The sequence below is a fragment of the Salvelinus namaycush genome, chromosome 2, assembly GCF_016432855.1.
Source record: "Salvelinus namaycush isolate Seneca chromosome 2, SaNama_1.0, whole genome shotgun sequence".
Classification (NCBI taxonomy): Eukaryota; Metazoa; Chordata; class Actinopteri; order Salmoniformes; family Salmonidae; genus Salvelinus; species Salvelinus namaycush.
The window spans coordinates 79,631,313-79,642,322 of NC_052308.1; the positions used below are offsets into that span (position 1 = coordinate 79,631,313).

Here is an 11,010-nt window from a genome sequence, read left to right on the forward strand (position 1 = left end):
CATTGAGAGGCTTTGAAGCTGTTGGTCATCAATTTTGGCACTACCTAGTAGGAGCAGTTCTCCATAGGAATGAATGGAATTCTACAGTATTTCAATCAAATGTTCAATTAGATGTATTTTTGTTTTAGTGAGGACAATAACACTAGTAATCTACTTTAAGGAACATGTTTTGATATATATATTTTCATATTTAGGTCACATCATTTAAAAGTATGCATTCAAATGTCTGTAATGGAATACATGTCAAAAACGAATGTAGTCATCAATACATGCCTTTCTGTAGCTTCCAAAACATTTTTTACAACGGTGGGAGAGTGTCAAGATGGCGGGACGGTGGCTTCAACACAGCGCCCTCTATTGTCATCTAGTGTGTATATTTACTGTAGATCATTGGGTAACTTGCTCTCCTGTCAATCTTAAATAATTGGATGGCGAAACTTGCCAGCCAACCAGAAAAGCAAGGCAAAGCAATTCAGGCATTCTTGAAAGTTAAGAAAATCAGTCCTAAAAATAAACCATTTTTATATTTGAAAAAATGGATTTTGCAGGCAGTAGGCATTTACAATTAAATGTGGAGTTTTATATATTTACGTGACGACATCACGTGCCCCGCGTACCTTCAACATTATCCTGCTATAATTTATTTGAAAAAAACACTTTCCATCATTTCTCGTAGTAAAGAAAGTTAGGCAAAAGACAAATCTACCCATGTCGAACAGATTGATGTTTAGAAAAGTTATCCTAGATCTGCCGTTTCCATTACACATGTCGCAATTATATTTTTTTGCGACATTGCTGGGTCAATGGAAACCTGCCTACTGTCGCCAAAACTAAACATTTCATTTTGTGTGTGTGTACGTGCCATCACACCTACAGATAAAGCACCCTATATGGATCCTCACATCCGTGTTAAAGATGAACCCACTAGTGATGATGACGTTACACACAGCTGGTGCGACCCTGTCCAGCCCTCACAAATGGACTACAGTCATGAAGGTAAACTAGGATGTATAACATGATGTTTCCTACTTTAACAGTGTTTAAGAAGTGGGGCAGTGCCACTCCTCTCATGTCTTCTGTTTCATTGTGTAGGATAGAGTAGAGAGGAAAGAGTTCTGAAAGAGAAGTGGACCGCAGCCATACACATGCTACTGGAGTACACGGTGGTGGGACGTTACTGCCTGAAAACATGTCAGATCTCACAACGGCTGGATGGGTGTTTAACATACCAGCTAACCACATCATGTGATTTATCAATTTGATGCCAGACTGAGCAGTCGATGATGTGGATGATGTCGATGATGTGGTTGTTCCACTGGATATCATAAGGTGAATGCACCAATTTGTTAGTCGCTCTGGACAAGAGCGTCTGCTAAATGACTTAAATGTAAATGTAATGTGGCACGAAACCATTGGTTGTCGCAACGCCTGCGCAGCTAGTCGGGCCGGAACACCACCGACGGTATACTTGTTCTGGAGCCAGCGGCTTAGACTGCTAGACCACCCTAGACCACATGTCTCATTTCCATGTAAAAGGACCCATGAGCACCAACATGTAAAGGTCATATGAGAATGTCAAATGAAAGCTGAGTCTATATTTTTGAGAAATTAAGGCATATACAGTTGAAGTCAGAAGTTTACATACACTTAGGTTGGAGTCATTAAAACTCGTTTTTCAACCACTCCACAAATTTCTTGTTAACAAACTGTCGTTTTTGCAAGTTGGTTAGGGCATCTACTTTGTGCTTGACACAAGTAATTTTTCCAACAATTGTTTACAGACAGATTATTTCACTTATAATTCAGTGGGTCAGAAGTTTATATACACTAAGTTGACTGCCTTTTAACAGCTTGGAAAATTCCAGAAAATGGTGTCATAGTTTTAGAAGCTTCTGATAGGCCAATTTACATCATTTGAGTCAATTGGAGGTGTACCTGTGGATGCATTTCAAGGCCTACCTTCAAACTCAGTGCCTCTTTGCTTGACATCATGGGCAAATCAAAAGAAATCATCCAAGACCTCAGTTAAAAGAATTGTAGACCTCCACAAGTCTGGTTCATCCCTGGGAGCAATTTCCAAATGCCTGAAGGTACCATGTTCATCTGTACAAACAATAGTACGCAAGTATAAACACCATGGGACCATGCAGCCGTCATACCGCTCAGGAAGGAGACTCGTTCGGTCTCCTAGAGATGAACGTACTTTGGTGCGAAAAGTGCAAATCAATCCCAGAACAACAGCAAAGGACCTTGTGAAGATGTTGGAGGAAACAGGTACAGAGGTATATATATATCCACAGTGAAACGAGTCCTATATCGACATAACCTGAAAGGCCGCTCAGCAAGGAAGAAGCCACTGCTCCAAAACCGCCATAAAAAAGACAGACTATGGTTTGCAACTGCACATGGGGACAAAGATCATATGGGGGTGGCAGCATCATATTGTGGGGGTGCTTTGCTGCAGGAGGGACTGGTGCACTTCACAAAATAGATGGTGTCATGAGGGAGGAAAATTATGTGGATATATTGAAGCAACATCTCAAGACATCAGTCAGGAAGTTAAACCTTGGTCACAAATGGGTCTTCCAAATGGACAATGACCCCAAACATACTTCCACAGTTGTGGCAAAATGGCTTAAGTTTAGGACTGGGGTTCCGCTAGCGGAACACCTCCCACATTCCACTGAAAAGGCAGAGCGCGAAATTCAAAAAATATTTTTTTGAAATATTTAACTTTCACACATTAACAAGTCCAATACAGCTAATGAAAGATACACATCTTGTGAATCCAGCCAACATGTCCGATTTTTTAAATGTTTTACAGGGAAAACACAATATATATTTATGTTAGCTCACCAACAAATAGAAAAAAGCACAGACATTTTTCACAGCACAGGTAGCATGCACAAAGCCAACCTAACTAACCTAGAACCAACCTAACTAACCTAGAAACAACTCCCTCAGATGACAGTCCTATAACATGTTACACAATAAATCTATGTTTTGTTCAAAAAATGTGCATATTTGAGCTATAAATCAGTTTTACATTACTGCTACCATCATAGCTACAGTCAGAAATAGCACGGGAGTAGCCAGAGTAAATACAGACACCAACGTCAACTACCTAATTACTCATCATAAAACATTTCAGAGAACTATATGGTGGATAGCAAATGAAAGACAAAGATCTTGTGAATAAAGCCAATATTTCCGATTTTTGAAGTGTTTTACAGCGAAAACACAATATATCGTTATATTAACTTACTACAATAGCTATAACACAACAGCATTGATTCAAGGCAAACGTTAGCGATAGCACAGTTCGACAGATATATGAAATAGCATCCCAAATTGGGTCCTTATCTTTGTTGATCTTCCATCAGAATGTTGTACAAGGGGTCCTTTGTTCAGAAACGTCTTTGTTTGAATCCAGAACGAACTATTTCCCTCTTGAATTAGCAAGCACACTGGCCGTGCGGCGCTAACCTCTCCTTCTTGAAAAAATTCCTCCAACGCATCACGTCTAAAGTCCCGAATAAATTTCAATAATATAATTAAACTATATTGAAAAAAACATACTTTAGGATGATATTGTGACATGTATCAAATAAAATCGAAGCCGGAGATCATATTCACCTATAAAGACGGTTTTCCAGGGGGCGATTCCAGGTCCAACTTCGCGCCTTCCAAAAAAAAATAATGGCGGACCTCTCACTCCAAGAGGTTGTATTCAATCCCAGAACGAGATAATCAAGTCATTTCTGCTCTCACTTCCGCATGACACCCAGGGGAAGGTGTATGACGTGTCTCTACAGTCATAAGTGACATGCCCTTTTATAGACAAGCTCTTGAAGAGAGACCTCGCTTTTGGAAATCTCACTTCCGGATAGGAAATGGGCTGTAAAAAGAGTTCTGTTTCACTTAGAGAAATAATTAGAACTGTTTTAGAAACTAGAGAGTGTTTTCTATCCAATATTAATAATAATATGCATATTGTACGAGCAAGAATTGAGTACGAGGCCGTTTAAATTTTTAACGATTTTCCCCAAAAGTGAAAACAGCACCCCCTGTCCTTAAGAGGTTTTAAGGACAACAAAGTCAAGGTATTGTAGTGGCCAACACAAAGCCCTGAACTCAATCCAATAGAAAATTTGTGGGCAGAACTGAAAAGGCATGTGCGAGCAAGGAGGCCTACAAACCTGACTCCGTTACACCAGCTCTGTCAGGAGGAATGGGCCAAAATTCACCCAACTTATTGTGGGAAGCTTGTGGAAGGCTACCTGAAATGTTTGACCCAAGTTAAACAATTCAAAGGCAATGCTACCAAATACTAATTGAGTGTATGTAAACTTCTGACCCACTGGGAATGTGATGAAATAAATAATTCTCTCTACTATTATTCTGACATTTCACATTCTTAAAATAAAGTGTGATCCTAACTGACCTAAGACAGGGAATTTTTACTAGGATTAAATGTCAGGAATTGTGAAAAACATAGTTTTTTAAATGTATTTAGCTAAGGTGTATGTAAACTTCCGACTTCAACTGTATACTTTCCCCAACCATTTTATATCTTTAATATTTGGAATAAGCAAAGGTTTGATTTCTGCTCAAACCACAGATAGAGGACTCTAGATGTATATTGCCCGTTTTAGCATGGACATTGCCATTGAGGGCTTCCACCATTTTTTTAAATAGTCAACTGGGTGGGGATTCCTATGGGTTGGGAGCATAGAGAGAGATGGAGGACGCACCTTTGCATGGGCAATCTCCCTTTTGTGAAGTAGTCAATTTTCTTCTTCACGATTGGCTGATCCCTCCTGATGACCCGGTTGGACATGACTTCAACAGGAGGGATTAGCCAATGAAGTTGGAAGTCCCACCCAGTTGACTATATTCAAATGGTGGAAGCCCTCAATGGTGCTGCACATGCTAATAAAGCCTTTTGGCCACTAGAGGCCTCTATCATTCTCTATGATTGCGAGCGTTCAGCCAATGCACAGAGCATTGTCTTCTTTAAATTGGGTTGCCTATAGTTAGTAAATGGGTTTAAGCTCTATCGCCGCCATCTAGTGGCTACAGTAAATAAATGACAAGACCGCAGCGCTGCAGGTGGCGGGAAATCACCCATATTAGCTTTACACTTTTTATTTTTTATACATCTCCCATTTGGTATGTCTCTTGTGATGCGGTTCACAGCAGCACTGACAAATGTGTTGACATGACAACTGTGTCAGAGGTTGGAACGACCCCCCCCTCCCCTCCTTTGTTCCATGCTGGCTGAATACCTAGTTAGCATCGAGCTGACACAGATGAAAGGGGAAACGTAGAAGTATCTTTGCCATAGATGAACAGGGTCCACTTTTCATTATATTTGCTGACAACCTACAGTCACATTTTGGCACCAGTAGAGCAGCTATCTAGCTCACAGGAGGTTGGTGGTACCTTAATTAGGGAGAACGGGCTCGTGGTAATGACTGGAGCGGAATCAGTGGAATGGTATCAAATCTCCAGGTGTTTGATGTCATTCTATTTGCTCTGTTCCTGCCATTATTATGAGCCGTCCTCCCCTCAGCAGCCTCCTGTGATCTAGCTATATAAACCACGCCCCTCTGAAAACACGCCTTCTCCGATGTTGGTTACAAGGCGGTACTTATTTAAATTAGGTAAGAGAATATCACGTTATGGTGATGGCTCCTTAATAATGAATCCAAGTGGGGAAGGGGACCAGTAACTTTATGATCAAACTTCATCTTGGTTACATAAAAAACGGAGGGAGATTTTACTGAAATTCTGTTACCCAACTTTGGATCTGAACAGTTCTTCTAGTAAATGTGTTTTATAGTAAAATGTTCAGTGTTAATTGTTAAAATAGAGTGGTATGGTTTGTTAAACTTTGAAATCAATGGTGTTTGTTAGGCATACATTTATAAAGTGAAAAATCTGAGTCTGTGTCATTCCATTACCATGGAAATGCCCTATTGTAACAAACCTAGCTAGTGTTGATAGTAAGGCCGGTTAGGCACAATTCACATAACTCCAAAAATTCCCAGAAATCTTAGTTGGAGGATACACAGATTTCCTGCTTCTCACCTGATTCTGAGATTCTTCCAACTGGGATTTTTGTTAAGGGGATTTAGAAATTAACCTAATTCTATTCCATCCCCAGGTGCTGTTGATAAGTCTAAGTTGGAACCAGAGGACCTTCCAGGGCTCAGTGAAGCAAGAAAACCAACATTCAATGTGATTGTCAAAGAGGAGGAGGAAGATGAGGAGGAGGAGGACATGGTTGACCGAGGTTGGGAGGAGGAGGAAGATGAGGAGGAGGACATGGTTGACCGAGGTTGGTGGGAACATTAGCAGTTTCATAGTAATGTCGGTACCATTGTGTTAAAGGCCCAGTTGCGGTCAAAATTCAATTTCTTTGTTTTGTGTCATATTTATACAACAGCTGATGAAACTAACACTGTACAAGTGATATATATATGATCAGTGTTATTTCTTGATAGTAGCTGGTTGAAAATGCCATCTACACCAGGGGTGGGCAGTTCCAGTCCTCAATGGCCTGATTGGTGTCACAGGACTGGAGTTGCCCACCCCTGATATACACCTAATCAGCAGGTTTTGTATGGGTGGAGTTAATAGACCAATAACAGAGTCCCAAACCTCTCTGCCAATAACAGATAGTTTTCAGGTGACATTTCCCTCCCATTCGGCCCCTCCAATGAGAACCCTCACTCAGACCACTCCCAGACAGAACTAGCAAAATTCTTGCATTACTTTTTTTTTTTTGCTAAAAAGCTATTTTTGTTTCTTTTTGACAACTTTAATGGGAAACTATTACAGTAAGGTACTTAATTGTTACTGAGAAATTATTTGATATTCAGTCAGAAATGGCTGCATTGGGCCTTTTAATAGTATATGTCACTTACATTGTGTAATATGCCCCACATTGAGTGACCGCCCGCCCAATGACTATCTGTGTCTTGTCTCTCACTCACACTCACACTTTTTGTTTACTCTAAACTGAACAATTCTAGCCTGGTTAGTCCAGACACTAACCAATGTTTTAACCAGGTTAATCTATTCCCTTGTCTGTCTAGGTTCAGACACTGACTACACACCAAGTCCCACTGTGGTAGTGAAGGTGGGAGAACCCAAACCACCAACAAAGAATAAGAACACAGTAAAGAAACTTCACCAGTGCCCCGACTGTGGTAAAACCTTTGAGAGGCTGTCGCGTCTGAAGAGGCACGAGCCATCACACTTGAGGAAGAGCAAGCACCCGTGCCCTGACTGCAACCAGTCTTTTGGCAACCTCTCAGTCCTGAAGAAACACAGGGCAACACACAAGAGCACAGAGAAGCTGACTCACCAGTGTCAACAATGTGGCAAGACGTTTGAGAAGCTATCGCGCCTCAGAAGGTAAGCCAGAACACCAAAGACCCATTTCTGTTCTGTAAAAAGTTTATGGACAATTAACTGTGTAGACAATAACAATAGTGTTCTAATCTAAGGCACCAGCCCGTACACCAGAGGAGAAAGAGGATGGACCACCCGTGTCCTAAATGTGGCAAGACCTTCAAGAAGTTATCCGGCCTGGTTCTGCACGAGCGAGGACACACCGGAGAGAAACCGTTCCCTTGCTCCCAGTGCGGGAAGAGCTTTGCCGACAACCGTCACCGGAAAGTGCACGAGCAGGCTCACCAAGGGAAGCTGGAGAGACCCCACCGCTGCGCTGACTGCGGGATCTGCTTCCCCAAACCATCCGAGCTTCGACGGCACCAACGCGCACACACGGGAGAGAAACCGCACCGCTGCCCTGACTGTGGGAAGGCCTATTCCCGGTCAGAGACTCTGAAGAGGCATCTTCTCATCCACACGGGGGAGAGACCTCACCTCTGCACCGATTGTGGGAAAAGCTTCATCGAATTGCAGCAGTTGAAATCCCACCAGCGGATTCACACTGGAGAGAAACCATTCCACTGCCCCGTGTGTGGGAAGGGTTTCTCACAGAGGGGTAACATGAAGGCACACCATCGGACTCACACAGGGGAGAAACTTCACCACTGTGCCGACTGCGGGGCCAGTCTCTCCACATCTTCTAGTTTAAAAGAGCATCAGCTCATTCACACAGGAGAGAGGCCCTTCCAGTGTCTGGTCTGTGGCAAACGCTTTCTGCACATCTGGAGACTCAGAAAACACCAGAAGACACACACCGGACAAACATAAGGAAGACGTCTCTGTATGCTTTGAAAGAGCAGCAACTGTAGTGTTGTACTACTACTACTAATATTAATACTACTAATATTAATACTAGGATTGTGGGTTCAATTCCTGGGACCACCCATACATGAATGTGTGCATGCATAACTGACTGACTGTAAGTTGCTTTGGATAAAAGCATCTGCTAAATGGCTGTTATTATTAATATCAGCAACCCAGAACCAACAAAAATAATTTAATTCACTTTAATAGCTTGCAGTAGGGATCTGCTTGTGAGTATTCAAATTACATATGTGTACAGAGGGGGGTGTACTACAAAGCAGGATCAATTAGTTATCCAGCTAACTTTGATAAGCAACCAGAAATATCTATTGATTTTTCTGACTAATTAATACATTCAACATTAGATATGCGTTGTTGGTTGAGTCAGTTAAACAATGCCAATTCCAAGCTTATCTTTCTAAAACAAGAAAAGGTCATCACAATATTTAGACAAGCTGGCTAACTCATTGAATCGGCTTTGTAGTTTACCCCTCTGGTCTACGCCTTGTCCCATTTTTAATGAACACTGAACAATGCTCTTTATACGTATGACATAACAATTTTAATGGTACATTTAATAGTCTTATGTTTTGTATGTGTGTGTGTGCACATTTTACTGTACTTGTGAGTACCAGAAGTCCTCATGAATAGTAAACTAACTAAAATTCAGAGAAGTAAGGACTTTTTGGCAGTCTTCACTTGTAAAAAGTTTATTTTAGGCTTAGGGGTTAGGTTTACAGTTAGGGTTAGGGGTTATTGTTTAGCGGTTAGGAAAAATAGGATTTTGAATGGGAATCAATTGTTGGTCCCCAAAAAGTCCTGCAATGAAGCCCATTATCTGTAGTCTGGGTACCAGTCTCTTCAGCTAACATCCCACTCCTCGTCATTGCCAAAGAGGCTGGCCTTTCAGCCATAGAAATATGAATAGAAAGATGTCTACATTCAAGTCAATGGTGGCATAATGGGTGGACTGGCAGCCATTTTGAGTGTATCCATGCCAGGAAGTAAAAGCAGGAAGTGTACCCTTTAATCTGTGCTGTGATTTGTTGAGTGAAATAAACTGATGTAAAAAAAAAAAAAAATACATTCCATTGGATGAGCCACATCAGTTAGTATCATTTGAATGAACATTTTACATTACCATGGCAACCCAGCATCAGTTGATAGAACATTCCAAAATACCATTAACATTATTGCATCACAATAGAAGGCAGCCATTATTTGCGAGTGTACCCATGAGTTTGTCAGGGTTAGAGCTTCCAAGCCCATTCTATTCATATTTCTATGCTTTCAGCAATCTGTTCAATACGCACTGGATTTACGGCGGAGTTGCTCATTGGTTGTTGGAAATAACATTCATATTTTCCATGACAACGTGTCGAGCCTCGAAATTAGAATACAAAGTAAAAACAACATTTAGCTGTTAGCTAGGCAAGTTGTTATTTTTAGGTTTAAAAATCTAAACTGAGGTTTTGTGATTGGAATTGAAGTAGGTATTTACTTCATTTAAATTCCAGTCATTTCAGTACACTGAAATGTCAATACTTTTCAATGAGGGAAATGTGGAATTGGAATTGTGTTTACTTTCTGAATTGACTGGACTTGACCCCAACCCTGCACAAAAGCCCATTTTTGTCCTCGAGGCTTCCACACCGTTGACTTCCACGCCGTTGACTTCCACGCCGTTGACCTTCCGCGCCGTTGACCTTCCGCGCCGTTGACCTTCCGCGCCGTTGACCTTCCGCGCCGTTGACCTTCCGCGCCGTTGACTTCCACGCCGTTGGCTTCCACGCCGTTGACTTCCACGCCGTTGACTTCCACACGTTGACTTTTTTATTTTATTCCATTGAGGCCCCCATTATTATCCAAATAATGGCCATTCTGCACAACAAAAACATTCAGACAGGCCCACCCACTGGGCTAAAGATGGACTAGACCATCACTGTTGCCAATCGACCCTATATTATAGGCTACCATTGCCTTGCCCCAGTCATTCTATAAGTATACAATGATATACTTTGTATGGTAGGGTATACTTTATTCTGTAGACACTAGGATATACTCTGATAGGTTACATTATGATTACAGTATGCTGGATTCTAGTATATACTCTGATAGTTTTATTATTCTACTAGATTCTAGGATATACTCATAGGTTACATTATGATTATACTGGTTTCTAGGATATACTCGTGATAGGTTACATTATGATTCTACTAGATTCTAGGATATACTCTGATAGTTTACTGCCTAGAAGGCCAGCACCCCGGAATCGCCTCTTCACTGTTGACGTTGAGACTGGTGTTTTGCGGGTACTATTTAATGAAGCTGCCAGTTGAGGACTTGTGAGGCGTCTGTTTCTCAAACTAGACACTCTAATGTACTTGTCCTCTTGTTCAGTTGTGCACCGGGGCCTCTCACACCTCTTTCTATTCTGGCGCTGTTCTGTGAAGAGAGTAGTACGAGATCTTCAGTTTCTTGGCAATTTCTCGCATGGAATAGCCTTCATTTCTCAGAACAAGAATAGACTGACGTGTTTCAGAAGAGAGTTCTTTGTTTCTGGCCATTTTGAGCCTGTAATCGAACCCACAAATGCTGATGCTCCAAATACTCAACTAGTCTAAAGAAGGCCAGTTTAATTGCTTCTTTAATCAGAACAGTTTTCAGCTGTGCTAACATAATTGCAAAAGGGTTTTTCTAATGATCAATTAGCCTTTTAAAATGATAAACTTGGATTAGCTA

General features: G+C 41.3%; 1 protein-coding gene across 2 annotated transcripts; it reads left to right on the forward strand.

Moving 5' to 3' along the window:
- Positions 1-899: 899 nt before the first annotated feature.
- Positions 900-8,937, forward strand: LOC120028073 (zinc finger protein 239-like). 2 transcript variants are annotated; one of them, XM_038973230.1, is made up of 4 exons: positions 900-996; positions 6,170-6,343; positions 7,104-7,425; positions 7,518-8,937. In XM_038973230.1, the coding sequence occupies exons 1-4, from the start codon at positions 978-980 to the stop codon at positions 8,230-8,232; spliced, it is 1,230 nt and encodes a 409-aa protein (XP_038829158.1). In that variant the 5' UTR covers positions 900-977; the 3' UTR covers positions 8,233-8,937. The 2 variants fall into 2 exon arrangements, with proteins under 2 accessions (XP_038829158.1, XP_038829166.1); XM_038973238.1 differs by lacking the exon at positions 900-996 and having other exon boundaries at positions 6,282-6,298.
- Positions 8,938-11,010: the final 2,073 nt, after the last annotated feature.

What these genes read in the sequence shown, in the direction of transcription:
- LOC120028073 (XM_038973230.1), top strand. An exon ending in GGAGGACATGGTTGACCGAG is followed by an intron (nt 6,344 to 7,103) that starts GTTGGTGGGAAC and finishes TTGTCTGTCTAG; the next exon opens with GTTCAGACACTGACTACACA. An exon ending in AAGCTATCGCGCCTCAGAAG is followed by an intron (nt 7,426 to 7,517) that starts GTAAGCCAGAAC and finishes TTCTAATCTAAG; the next exon opens with GCACCAGCCCGTACACCAGA.